Source organism: Gobio gobio (assembly GCF_949357685.1).
Source record: "Gobio gobio genome assembly, chromosome: 6".
Lineage (NCBI taxonomy): Eukaryota > Metazoa > Chordata > Actinopteri > Cypriniformes > Gobionidae > Gobio > Gobio gobio.
In genome coordinates, this window is record NC_137102.1 from 47,178,742 (window position 1) to 47,193,694 (window position 14,953).

The window sequence follows — 14,953 nt, forward strand, 5'->3', positions numbered from 1 at the left end:
TGATGGAAACTCTCCAAAAACCCACATTAACAGAAACTCTTCTACATTAGCATAACAAAACTTTAATCAACATATCCCACTTGATATTTATCTTGCACAAAAAAAATTATATAACACTTAATTTAGAATTTACTCTCCCTTTCGAGTACCATGGGCAAAGCATGCTGGGAAATAGAAATCCCAACCCACTTTCAGTTAAACTTAACTTCCTCTAAATTAAAAGAAATAATTTCATAAAACTCAAAACAATGAAACAGTTTAGTTTACTTAAAATATCAGTTCTGTGAACTTGAAAGAAAAAGAAAGTGCTCAATACTAAAAGTTCATTTGAATGAACTAATTTGTCCTATACACAAAACAATAAAACATTTAAGCGTTAGGGTTTATGTGCGTAAACATGGCCAAATGAATTCCCGTTGAATGCCATGCATCTATACACTATCTAAATTGTATATTCACGTGTTTATGGGCCACATTTAATGAAAAAAGACATGTAATAGTTGGTGTAATAATTGGGAATGTTGTCATAAGAATATTGATATATAATTTATTTCCCTATTCACTTGTGTCTACAAGATGCCTGATATGCCATGCTGTAATTTGAAACCACATAACATCTGAGATGTTGATTTCTGACAAACAATTTAAAAACGAGTCAGATTTAAATGATAATTACAAAATATTATCATATTTCTATAGTGTTACATTTGATAATTCGGCCATTTTTAAACACCAATGATAGTTGTCTTAAGTTACACCTCCAAACATTTGGAAAAGCCCTGAATGTGCTCTTTACAGGACTGTTACAGGTATGAGAAAATATAAATATATAGTAACAAATATATAAAAAATATAATGTCCTCTACAGAGGCCAAATGTCTATCCCTCCCAGGTCTCAGATATATTATTATGTAGTAAACGCGTATATTCTGCCTAAGAAACATAACATCCACAAATAAAATGATAATTGTCTATAATTAATAACTTACAATTCACCCCAAAAATGTTTTTCCAAAATGAGTCTTTAAATTTGAATGAAAATTAAAAAACGGCAGTATATTATATTGATAATTCATCTTTATTAACAATACTCTAATTTAATGATTTCATATTACAGTTATTGTGTGTTTGTTAATGCTTTTACAATATAATTTTATTCGATTTTGTACAAATGTCAATTATTTTTTTGTTATTTGTATTTCTTCATTCAAACGTTTACTTTTTACTATCATTTTAGTAATTTTGTAATTTCTCTTTAGTAAAAATCTAGTAAATCGATAAAATGACCTTTAAAATATCAACTTTCTCTGCTTCTTTTTATTGAATTAAAATCTGAGTTGCTTAACTGTTGATCACACTGCATGCTTTCACTGACTTTGTTTCATATTTAAACAAAATGAACAGCAACATCTTTGACTGAAAGGTTGTTAATTCATAACTGTGCTGTGTGATGTCAAACTCAGATTCCAAGTTTAAATATAGGCCACAAAAAAACGACATGAGGGCCTTTGGTTCTCTCTTTTTTATTTTAAGCATACAGTGACAGTATGAATAATATTTGTCTTATTTGTTACAATGAAGACTCTTTCACTCTTACATTACAACCATTATTTAATGTAATAAAAATGTTCCTTATATTTTTTATTGATAAAATCACATAGTAGCCTATATGACGGTGTATAATCTATTTTGTGATATCACACAGTTTCACTGATCCATAAACTCTAAACCCAGGATAGAGAGGTTGAGTGAATGTGGTGTGGACTCTGTGAATGAGGGTCATTGTGTCAGAGACGCTGTAGAAGGACAGAGTTCCTGCACTGTGATCCACATACACTCCTATTCTACTGGAGCTGGAGACTACAGGGAGTTCAGTCTCTGTGTAATTGTGACAGAATGAGTAATTGCAGTAACTGGAGGGAAAGCAATACAAACTCCAAGACTGATCATTATATCCAAATGCACATTCATCACCCCGTCCCTTCCTGCTGACGCTCTTATATGACACCGATATACACACTCCTCTCCCACTCCACTCAACCTCCCAGTAACAGCGTCCACACACACTCTCTCTACACAACACCTGAGTCAAACTATCAAATCTGTCTGGATGATCAGGATACCCCTGGTCTGTGTCAGTTTCAGTAATCATTCTGTTCTCCGCAGACAAACATATGTATTTATGCACTGTGTTTGCATCCAGCGTGAAACGACGGGAATCTGAAAGAGATAAAACACACAATCTGTCTCTAATTCAGGTAATTATTAAGGTTGACATCAGATGGTAAGATTTGTCCCACTTTTGTTGTTACTTACATTGTAGAAACTCCTCCCTTGTCTTTGGTTCAGAGATGGATACAAACTCGATGTATTTTACTATGAAAACCATCAGAGTAAAATTAAAGAAAACATTGAAAGAAACAATGCATTCCATAATCATTATACATTTATATTTTTCTGGCATGATGCTTAGCTTATTTCTGAAGGTAAAAGAACAATCTAGTGCATTACCCATTTCCTCTATCTTGTCTACTTCCTCTCTGCAGAAATGCTCCAGTTTCTCTCTCAGATGAGACACAGATTTACCAACATCATCAAAAGAGAGACGAGAACTGACAGTGATGCTGGGTGAGTCTGTAGATCCAGGAGGGACAGAGAGAGACTGGAAACTCTACACAAACACACAAAGACACAATATAAACACCAGCTAAAGACACAGAAACATTTAATTAAAAAAAACATTATCTTCCCTTGCTAAAGACACTGTCCTGTTTGTCAGATATCTGTTACCTGCAGGAAATGGATGTGATGGTCTGTGTGTGAAAGCTGCTCCAGCTCAGAGTCTCTCCTCCTCAGATCATCAATCATCTGTTCCAGTTGCTCCAGTCGTCCTTCAGCTCGACTCACTGCAGCCTTTTCCTGATCTCTGATCAGCTGTGTCACCTCAGAGCGGCTTCTCTCAATGGAGCGGATCAGCTCAGTAAAGATCCTCTCACTGTCCTTCACTGCTGCCTGTGCAGAGCGCTGTCAGGACACACAGAGAGAGACGCATTTGAGTCCATTCGTGAAGTCTTACTGGTCCCTCACACAGCCTGTTCCCCACAGAAAGAGCTCCAGCACTGGCTCCTCACTGACTGATTGAGTCCTAACTGAGTCTGAAACCGCTCTTCCAGCCGCCAGCAGTTGTTCTTCTGCTCAAAACTCACCTTGTGAGACTCCACCGCCTCTCTCTGCTCCTCAAGCTCCTTCTGTCTCTCCTGGATTCTCTGCTGGAATTTGCTCATCATTTCTTCCAGCTGTCTCTGTTGAGAAAGTTTACTGTCATATGTGTGTACTGTATTGAGATCCATAACTTTCACATGTATTTTCAGAAAATTTCATATCATGTAAAAAAAAAATCACTATCTTCATTGTATATTTGCTTACAAATGTGTTTTAAGATGGTTGAGCAATGGCAGTGCCATATCCACCAACAACCAAATATGAACGTATTGTTTGAACTCTTTCAACAATGATGATACACAATATAATTGGGGGGGGGGGGGGTATGTAACTTATTTCACATGCATTTGACATTTAAGCATTTTCTTCAGTTCATACCTGTTTCTCGGTTCTCTCTGCTGCAGCTGATACAGTGTCATGATTTTTGTGTTCATCCACCAAACACAGCAAGCAAATGCACTTCTGTTCACTACGACAGTAAATCTCCAGCAGTTTCTCATGTTGAGGGCAGATCATCTCCTGCAGTCGTCCAGTGGCGTCCATTAGATTGTGTCTCTTCCCTCTGAAGAAAGTCTCATGTTGTTCCAGATGATTTTGACAGTAAGAGTTCAGACACACCAGACAGGACTTGATGGCTTTGTTTTTGTCCTCAGTACAGACGTCACACTCCACATCTCCAGATTCAGTGTAACACTGAGCAGGACGAGCAGCTTGTAGTTTTGTCTTCTTGAGTTTCTCCACCACTTCAGCCAGCATGGTGTTTTTACCTAAAACAGGTCTTGGAGTGAAGGTCTGTCTGCACTGAGGGCAGCTGTAGACTCTCTTCTGATCATCCTGATCCCAGCAGCCTGTAATACAGCTCATACAGTAACTGTGTCCACAGGGAATGGCCACTGGATTCTTCAGTAGATCCAGACAGATTGAACAGCTAAACTGATCCTCAGCCAAAGAAACACTGGATTCTGCCATTTTACTAAACAAACAGTAACTCACAGACAGTCTATCCTTCAAAAACACAAAACTGCTGAATCCCACACCCAGACTGAGCAGGAAGAAGTGACGACACGAGTTTCACTTTCACTGAACTGAAGGTGGGAGTGGCTAACAGAGGGAGAAAGAGAGGGAAAGCGGGAGAGAGCAGGAACTTGGGTAAGAAGGTTCCAGAGATAAACTATAGCCGCGTTTCCACCGCAGGAACTTTACCCCGGAACCAGGAACTTTGGGGGGGAACTCGGTGTGTTTCGACCGCAGGAACCAGGGTCTAAATGAAGTTCCGGGTAAATATTTCCCCCTCCAAACGGCCCTGCTTGCGAGGTGGGACTTCAAAGTTCGCGAACTTTCGGGGGTGGGACTTGGGCACTGAACATGCTGATTGGTTGAGCTCTCGCAGCTATTTTTTTTTCCACTGCCATATTTACAAGTCTTTTGCGAGGTGGGTTCCGTGGGTTTTGCGTTCAGTAAATATTTTTTTTGCATCAATGCAGTTCAACAAAAAACTCGACCGATGGACCGACGACGAGGTTCAGGCTTTATTGAGCATATATGCGGAGGAGGACATCCAGCGGGAACTGGAAACGGCGACCCGTAATGAAAAGGTATACCTGAAGATATCGGCTCGGTTCCAGTCACACTGGAAAACAGTGCAGAGAGAAGTTGAAGAAATTAAGACAAGATTACAAGAAATTAAAGGATCATAACAACCGGAGCGGTTCCGACCGGCGTATCAACAAGTGGTATGACCGCCTGGACGCGTTGCTGGGACACAGACCCTCCTTTTCTAGGGCAGCGGTAACGAAAGACTCGGCTAGTGCGTTGTTGGAAACCGTCCAGGAATCCGAAGGTAAAGGTAAGGTAAATATATCATCTTGGTATCATCTATTAAACTCGTTGCAGTGTTTAAACACGTTGCAGTAACTTTTTTCAACGTGCTTTTCCAGACGTAACGAGTGGCCCTGATGAATCGCAGGCAACGGAGACCAGCGTGTTTTCCCCCGCGGTCGCCAGTACGTAATAAAGCTGACAAAAATGTGTATATATTTAAAAACTGATGTGTAATCCTTAATGGTTTTGTTGTTTTTAATTGTAAACTTAAATTGCCCATGATAAAAATTGCACACTGTGCATTGTTCAAGCTGGGCAAACAATTGTTCATTATTTGTAGTGAAAACACTTTAAATAATTAATTGATGGTTTCTATTGTTTCATGGTTGCCTTGTGTATTAATTTCCATGTGTTTCTGTGCAATTTTTCTACTTGGAGAAAAGGAAAAGGGACTGTGACTTTAAGCAAATAAAAGGGCTGCTGCTCGCAAGTCTTTCTGAATATGCACATAAACATATCTAGAAAACCCAAATATTATATTTTTAAATGTATAACTATGTGAATGTAGTATAATAACTTATAACCACAACTTAAGTGAAGCCATAAGTGTGGTCCTGCTTCATTTCAAATTTGAGAAAGAAGTCTCTAAAATTATGCATTTAATGAAGCATATTGTATACTAGTCATGTGAATTTTTTTTTTGTGAATGTTAAGAGATGTTATTGTGATAAAAAATAAAATACTTGCAGTCTAGTACCTAATCTTTCAACTGCTTAATTCAGTCTATTGTTTTCATTCAATTAACTTTTCACACATCTGTCATGTCTGAAACCTCATTATCCTTTTATAGAAAATGTTTTGTTTTGGAATTGAGCTATTACAACACATTCAGATTTTGGATTGCCCATCATCCCATTTTGCATTAAAATGGTCAAACCAGGTGAAAGTGCACGTTTAAATAAACAGTGTTGGTAATGTGTGTAATCAGCAAAAGCAGCGCTGCTTGCATCACCTACACTTGTTATTGTTGCAGACAGTATCGCGCAAAAGTGATTACTGTCCGTCGGTAACTGGGAGAAGCAGTCGCGCGCATTTCCACGTCACCGGACTAATTTGCCTAATCTCCCCGGTACTTTAGACCGCGGTGGAAACGCAGATTGTAGCAGGTCTGGGGGAGAAAAAGTTCCTGGTACAAATAGTTCCGGGTAATTTCGGTGGAAACGCGGCTATAGTCTGTTACACACATATACAATTATTCCTGCATTCAGTTGAAAATGCGTTTTTGTCAATTGTTGATCGCTCATGTACTGTTGCAATCTAACACTCTGCTGCCCTCTACTGTTTTCCTCTCACTGTCCCTACAACAAGTCTGTAAATCGTAATAATAAATAATTGTAAAAATGTTTGTTGCTTTCATAATTGCTGCATGATTGTCATGTGATTGCTTTATTTAAATAATGACCAGGATAAACTTAAAATTCTTATCTCATCACATAGTATTTACTGTCTGGTCAATTAGAAAGATTTAAAAGAATAAAAAAAAAACATTATGGGTATTTGTTAGAGTGAACTATTGAGAGTTATGGAAGAAGAATGAAACAGCAGTGACACAAACGTACATTTAAATGTAAATAAAATAACTAAAAACATGTCCAGGTAGAGTATGAACATTCCAGCGAGTTTAGAGTAAAGTAGGCTATCCTCATAATACAGGGAACATGGGAAGTGTGTGAGCATTGTGCTAACAGTCTCAGTGGAAGGCCAATAGATCAGGACTGACCCTGTCTATGTTTGGTCGTCACTGAGGTTAAAATAAATGATTGCTTCATGGCTTACTATAAACCTGTTGAGGCAAAGTGAGAAGATCCAGAGGTGCAGTGACAGAAGCAACAATATAAGACTGTTAGCATTATTTCTGTAAAACATCCTACATTTTTGTATATTTAAGTAAAAGTCTCTCTAAAGTGTCTGTTAAATCCACGGTTGTTTCATAAACATTTCAGCAGCTAATGAACATTCTATATGACTAATAGATTAAGTAATATATGAATTGCTATTAATTAAATGTGCCATCATGTATTTATTCCCTAATAACATTACAAAAACAACAAAAAATGTGAATTCATATGTTTATTACCACAATGGTCAAAACTATACTTCAACTTCCAGTTGTCTGCTTTAATTAATAATTAACTAATGATTTGCAAAGGTGTCATTATGTTTAGACTACTTGTTGAGGCACGTGGTAAACTAATTGTTAAGTATCGGTCATTGTGGTTATGGGTTATTAATTAAGTGTGTCTTAGGAAAAAACATTACTGGTGTGCATCTTGAAACAAAACAATGGCACTGACATATTTTAAGATATATCAGTGCAAGTTGCTTTTAGTTAAAACAGCTTAAACATGCATTTTAGTCTGGGACTAATTTAAGCCTTATCTGTGAAACTGGGGGTACACTGCAAAAAAGGCTTTTCTTACTTTGTATTTTTGTCTTGTTTCCAGTCCAAATATCTAAATATTCTTAAATCAAATTTGAGAAAAATAAAGTTATATAAATGAAGTGAGTTTTTGCTTAAAACAAGCTAAATTATCTGCCAATGTGGTAAGAAAAATAATCTTGTTTATGTTTGGGGCAGAAACAAGAATTCAAACAGAATCAAGATAATTTTTCTTACCCCATTGGCAGATAATTTTGCTTGCTCACTTAATTTAAGAAAAAATGTTTTCCTAGTATTTTTGTCTTGTTTCCAGTCCAAATATCTAAAAATTCTTAAATGAAGGGGCATTTACTATATAAGTAAAATGGCATAAGATATTATTTCTTGTTTTCTGAAAAAATGTATTAATTAATTAAAATTAAGTGAGTTTTTGCTTAAAACAAGCTAAATTATTGTCCGATGGGGTAAGAAAAAAATGCTGTTTTTTGAAAACTCATAAAGTCATATATAAAATGTAATAGAGCAAAAGTGTGTGTGTTACTGTGTTTAGCTGTCTAAAAATGTGCTGTGGAGGACCTTTTAATAAAAATATGGTCCATATGACAAAGAAACTGAACCTTGAAACAGATTCAACATGGAGAGTCACATTCTGCCCAATTAAGTCTTTGTAAACTTGGAGTTAAAACTTGGGCAAACAAGTTGTTGTAATAAAGTAAACATGTCACATGTCTGTCTTGTCTTGTTTAGCACATGTTGGGTTTTTGTCACTTCTGTGCATGTGCTTGTGTTTTGTCATGTGCTCTCCTGTCCATTGTCTTGACCCCACACCTCTTCTTATCTGATTATTGGTTAATTTGTCCCACCTGCCTTCCCTCATTTCCTACCTTGTTTGTCCCCTATTTAATCCCTTGTGTCTGCAGTTCTATGTTGGATCGTTGTCTGATGTGTCCTGTTCCCTGTTGTGTATAATGTTCCCGTTCCTGGTATTTTGTTATTTCAAGTTTGGTTTTCTTCCCCTCATGGATGTTTTGTTTGTATTTTATTTAATAAATCTTTATGTTTCCCTCCTGCAATTGAGTCCTCGCTCCTTTTCATTTGTCCGTTCCTGACAAAACATTTGTTGCAAAGCATAAATCTTATAACCAAACTCCATTGGTCCCAGACAGTGCTGTCAACTTTATTGATATACAACAGGACAAAAACTAAAACCACTAAAAAATGTCCCATGCACATTTACACATCAGTTCAGGAAACAGAATCTCACATGGTGAGCAGTAGTATCCCAAACACATTTAGAAAAGTTTACAATTGTCCACAATCTATGATGGTTATCTTTTTAGTTGGTTTACCATCTTTAGTGCCCAGTTTACCCATTTTTTTCACAACATTCATGCCATCTTTGACAAAGCCAAATACAACATGCCTGAAGTCAAGGTGTTCTGCTTTTTTGAGGGTGAAGAAGAATTGGGAACTGTTGTTATCTCTTCCACAATTTGCCATGGAAAGCAGCCCTGGCCATTTGTGTCTCACATTAAAGTTCTCATCTTCAAAATTCCTTAAATAGATGGATTTTCCTCCAGTTCCATCACTGTTGGTGATATCACCTCCCTGACAGATAAAATCAGGGATGATCCTGTGGAAAATGGATCTGCGGTAACCAAAGCCCTTTTCCCCAGTGCACAGAGCCCGAAAGTTTTCAGCTGTTTGAGGAACAATGTGAGCAAAAAGCTCCATTACGATTCTTCCTATTGGCTCTTCATCTGCAGCAATGGTGAAGTACACCGCAGGGTTGGTGTCTTGTGAAAGTCCCTCAGCAATGGGCAATGGAGAGGACTCAACCTGCAGCATGCGACTCTGGCAGTCTGTGAAAGCATATCTGAAGGACTTGGCCAGTTCTGGAGTCTTAAATTTGACTGCAAGTTGCTCTACTTTACCATCTCCCTCTGAAAAGTCAGTAGCCGTCCACATCAGTGTATTGGCAGCTGTGGTCATGGGTTTGAGCTCAATGTTCTTAGTGATGGGGTGGTTGACACACACTTTAAGCACCTGATCTCGTTGCATTAGCACACGGTAGGTCTTCTTCAATGGATGAAAGAGGATATTGATGTTGCCTATGCCATGCTCCTTCCAGTAGCGGTTATCACTGTCCCAGCGGTAAAGTTTGGTTTTTTCTTTGAACAGGATCTTCTCATCTTCCTCACCAGACTTCACCTCCACTTTTGGCAAAGAAACACTTGGCTCAAAGTGGATATCCATCTCCTTGTCTCCTTTGTTGTGTATCTCCTCTCCTTCATTTTGAGTTGGTGCACTTCCAAAGACCTGTGAAGTGATGTATCGACGTACCCTTATTCTCTATGATGTTTGTGGTCATTTTATTTACATTAAAAAACACAGCCGTAAACAGGAATGTCATTCTGTTTTGATACGTATGAAACCATGAAAATTGTTAGTGCTGTTTGTGACATTAAAATGTGACACTAAATATATCAATAAGTATATCATGGATATAAAACCTGTGATATGATAACAATAGTATTTGTAAAATATCTATAAGATATATTATGCTAGATCACACAGTGTCGCTGATCCATAAACACTAAACCCAGGATAGAGAGGTTGAGTGAATGTGGTGTGGACTCTGTGAATGAGGGTCATTGTGTCAGAGACGCTGTAGAAGGACAGAGTTCCTGCACTGTGATCGACTTACACTCCTATTCTACAGGAGCAGGAGACTGCAGGGAGTTTAGTCTGATATACATCACCACTCAACCTCTCAGTAGCAGCGTCCACACACACTCTCTCTACACAATATTCAAATGTGTCTGGATGAACAGGGTATGACTGGGTTGTGTTAGTGTATTTACTCACTCTGTTCCTTTCAATCGAACAAATGTGTTTATTTTCCTCATATATACCCTGAGTGAACTGATGGGAATCTACAGGTAATAAACACATAATCCGCATGAGGAAGCATGAAATGAAATATCATTTGAAATAAGCTATTCTGAGTCTAAGAATGTGTCGGTATAGTGACTTACATTGTAGACAATTCTCTGTGGTCTTGGGCTCAGGAGTCGGAAAGATCTCAATTACTATGGAATTAAAAAAATATCAAGTGCAAAGAATGTCATATTATGCAAATCTATTCCATATTTATTTTTGTAATCTTTGCGCACATTAGATTTCATGATGCTGCATTAATTTCTGAGAGCACAAGAATGATCCAGTACTTACATTTACCAGATATCTTTTCTATCTCATCTCTGCAGAAATGCTCCAGTTTCTCTCTCAGATGAGACAGATTTACCAACATCATCAAAAGAGAGACGAGAACTGACAGTGATGCTGGGTGAGTCTGAGCTGGGTGATCCAGGAGGGACAGAGAGAGACTGGAAACTCTACACAGACACAAATACACAATATAAACACCAGCTAAAGACACAGAAACATTTCATAGGAAACACAATCTCTTCCCTTCCTAAAGACACTGTCCTGTTTGTCAGATCTCTGTTACCTGGAGGAAATGGATGTGATTGTCTGTGTGTGAAAACTGCTCCAGCTCAGCGTCTCTCCTCCTCAGATCATCAATCTCCTGCTCCAGTTGCTCCAGTCGTCCTTCAGCTCGACTCCCTGCAGCCTTTTCCTGATCTCTGATCAGCTGTGTCACCTCAGAGCGGCTTCTCTCAATGGAGCGGATCAGCTCAGTAAAGATCCTCTCACTGTCCTTCACTGCTGCCTGTGCAGAGCGCTGTTAGGACACCGAGAGAGACGCATTAGCTCTTACTGGTCCCTCACACAGCCTGTCCCCACAGTGGGCTTCAGTGGGACTGGAAAGAGCTCCAGCACTGGCTCCTCACTGACTGATTGAGTCCTGAGTCTTAAACAGCTCTTCCAGCCGCCAGCAGTTGTTCTTCTGCTCAAAACTCACCTTGTGAGACTCCACCGCCTCTCTCAGCTCCTCAAGCTCCTTTTGTCTCTCCTGGATTCTCTGCTGGTTTGTTCTCTGTGTCTCCTCTAATTGTCTCTGTTGGGAAAGTTTTCTGTTGAGTATATTTATGTGTAATCCAATAACTTATAAAGTTCAAATATATTTTTAGAAATGTCTGTATCTATGTATCTGTATAAATGATGGCAGCATAATTATTTTATTTTTACGTAGGTCTATTAGTTAAATCTGTTGACTTCAGCAATCTCTGCTGCATTATATGCCAAAAGTGAAAGTTCAAAAATGGAAAAAAGCTCAAAAGCTTGTGTTTTTTTACCCAAGTTTGCATGGCTGTAACTCAAGAAGGATCAAAGATATCTTAATATCCTTTTAGATTTTGTTTTTTAACAAACATTTATTTTGCTATCTTTATGTTAAAGGCCTTATATGGTTTGATCCCTGAGATATGAAGATCTTAATGCGGCTCCATGGGTAAATTGGTAAATTGTGCACATTTTCAGACGTCAAAAACCAAATGTTCCCAAACCAAATTACATCCAGCTGATACTTTTTCCTTTTAAATAGGAATATCTGGAAAAAACAAATCATTTTGAAACAGTAATTAAAACTAGAAACACAATCGCATAGAATATAAGTGCCAGTTTTTCCAAAAATGGGTTCAAAAAGTATTAAACATATCTCAATATAATGTTAGATGTTGGTTATTAGCAAACTTTTCTTTTTAAATCATTTTCAAACCTTTATATGGTTCAATCCCATAGATATGGGGATCTCAATGCGGCTGCATGTTCAATTTGTTGAATTGTATCTATTTTCAATGGTCTAAAACCAAATGTGGTTCACTTTTCACACAGCTGATATTTATTGCATTTAAAGGGGAATGTCTGATAAGTAAATAATGTTGAAACTATAAATGTATCTTTTTTTTAAAGTGTATTTATAATAATCTACATTTGAATCAGTTTCAGGGATATTTGGTTAAAAAAAAAGTTAATTTTTACAGCTTTTGAAGCTCTTTACAACGCACTGTCGTAACTATATGGTACCGCATTGACATAGGCTATCTCTGGGACTGAACCATATAGGGTCTTACAAATTAAGATTCCAAAAGAAAAGTTTCATAGGAACAATGATCTAAAAAAAATGTCACACATGTATGTTGTATGCAAATTTCATAGCGGAAAGCAAGATAAATTACTAGTTTCAGTATTATTTGTTCTTCAGGCATTTTTCTTAAAAGTCACAAAGACAAGAAGTGCTTTTTCCTATTTTTGAATTTTCACTATTGGCATGTAATGCAACAAAGATTGCAGAAGTAAACAGATTTTAACTAATAGACCAGGCGCTGTGTAAAAAGAAAATAATTATACTGCCATCTTTCTAAAGTCATTTACTCAGTAAATATACATCCATGACATTTAATATTTTGGCTTTCTTTTTCATTTACGTATTCCTCTGGTTGACATGGAATGACCTAAAAATATTTACATTAGTCTCAATATCAGTTCATACCTGTTTTTCAGTTCTCTCTGCTGCAGCTGATACAATCTCATGATTTCTGTGTTCATCAATCATGCACGGATAACATATACAGTTCTGATCAGTACGGCAGTAAATCTCCAGCAGTTTCTCATGTCGAGGGCAGATCATCTCCTGCAGTCGTCCAGTGGCGTCCATTAGATTGTGTCTCTTACCTTTGAAGAGACTCTCATGTTGTTCCAGATGATTTTGACAGTAAGAGTTTAGACACACCAGACAGGACTTGATGGCTTTGTTTTTGTCCTCAGTACAGACGTCACACTCCACATCTCCAGATCCAGTGTAACATTGAGCAGGATGAGCAGCTTGTTTTGTCTTCTTGAGTTTCTCCACCACTTCAGCCAGCATGGTGTTTTTACCTAAAACCGGTCTTGGAGTGAAGGTCTGTCTGCACTGAGGACAGCTGTAAACTCCCTTGTGATCATCCTGATCCCAGTAGCCTGTAATACAGCTCATACAGTAACTGTGTCCACAGAGAATAGTCACTGGATTCTTCAGTAGATCCAGACAGATTGAACAGCTGAACTGATCCTGTGCCAAAGAAACACTGGATTCTGCCATTTTACTGCACAAACAGATGCATACAGCAGCTCAACAACAGTGTATTCCAAGATTAGAAACAACAAAACAGCAGATAAAGGCCACACCCAGACTGAACAGGAAGATGGAATGAGTTTCACTTTTACTGAACTGAAGGTAGGAGTGGCTAACAGAGGGAAAACAAGAGCTAGACCCCCCCCCCCACCCCCATACATTTAGGACCTCGATACAGGTTACATCTGGTTTAACTCTTTGCTGCCATCTATTGGACCTTTTAATATTTTTTAGAGCGAATGAATATGGCGTAGCATGGAACCTCTCCATTTGATAACTGCATCTGTTTTCCAATGAGGGACCGGAAGGAGAAAGTAGTTTAATTAATAGATTTCACCATTTCACAGTGAAGATGGTCAATGTAATTGTTTTTAAAGGGGTGATGAATTGAGAAATAAACTTTCCCTTGAGCTTTTGATATATAAAAGGTCATTGTAATATAAGAATATCCTGTAAGTTTCAGAGCTGAAAACTTCCTTGTTAGTCAAAGAAAAGCTTTTATTGACACCAGGCCCAGCAAACGATCGATCTCAGGATGTGCCCGGCTATGACGTTAGAGTGTAGTGAAGCACTGCCTCAACAGAAGAAGAACAACGCCTGATTCTGTAGCCCCGCCCACCGACTCGTGCCACTAACATATACACAGGCCTACATGATGGAGCTAAACCGGATAGAATTTCTAAACATACCGCATAAGCTTCATTCAGATTCCAATATTATGAATGCATGGATGAACTTTATTTTTAAAGGGGGGGTGAAACACTCATTTTCAGTCAATCTCATGTCAATCTTGAGTACCTATAGAGTAGTAGCTATTGCATCTTTCATATCTCTGAAAAGTCTTTAGTTTTATTATATTTATAAAATAAAGATACGTCGTACCGAGTCTTTCTGAAAAAAGTCAAGCGGCTGGGGGCGTATCGTTCGGGCGGAGCTAAAGAATGACGAGTATGTGCAGCTATTGCATTGAGCTATGCATGTTTACATAGAAAAACAATGGAATCGATAGCTAACAACACAAAGACATTTAAAGCATTTTTACTCACCGCCTGCTACCAACACACGAACGTGAACCTTAATCGCTGGGATTGCTCCATCTTTCAGCATTAGGCGAGCTACAAATCCGAGTTGAACTGTACCTTGTTTATAAACCATCGTTGCCGAAATTCAGGGAACAAAGAAACAAACCGGAAAAACATGATTGTCTTGCCATGACAACCAAAAACACACATCTTTGGTAACATTGTTGATTTCGTGAAGTCCTGTGACTGCAGCGCAGCCGGCTTCCCTAAAGCGTTTGCTCTCTCGCTCTAGTCGCGCGCACGCGCCCTTCCGGGAGAAGAGCCCGTACGGCTCGTATACAAGGACATTCCGCCCCATCTGACGTTTGA

At 38.2% G+C, this 14,953-nt stretch overlaps 2 protein-coding genes and 1 long non-coding RNA gene across 3 annotated transcripts in view; 1 reads left to right on the forward strand and 2 right to left on the reverse strand.

Moving 5' to 3' along the window:
- LOC307127599 (dual specificity protein phosphatase 14) overlaps window positions 1-14,953 on the reverse strand; it is a 100,029-nt gene that overhangs the window by 28,505 nt on the left and 56,571 nt on the right. The gene's annotated exons all lie outside the window — the stretch shown is intronic.
- Window positions 1,531-13,561, reverse strand: LOC307128561 (uncharacterized protein). The gene is given in 14 exon segments (XM_079820472.1): window positions 1,531-2,220; window positions 2,317-2,376; window positions 2,512-2,671; window positions 2,791-3,024; window positions 3,207-3,302; window positions 3,601-4,264; window positions 8,790-9,802; window positions 10,352-10,419; window positions 10,522-10,575; window positions 10,718-10,776; window positions 10,778-10,881; window positions 10,998-11,231; window positions 11,412-11,507; window positions 12,942-13,561. Coding segments are annotated over 14 exon segments (3,966 nt in total). The 5' UTR covers window positions 13,530-13,561; the 3' UTR covers window positions 1,531-1,684.
- LOC307127605 lies at window positions 4,312-5,817 on the forward strand. Its single transcript, XR_013816661.1, has 3 exons — window positions 4,312-5,068; window positions 5,160-5,225; window positions 5,482-5,817. It is a non-coding gene; the product is annotated as an uncharacterized lncRNA (long non-coding RNA).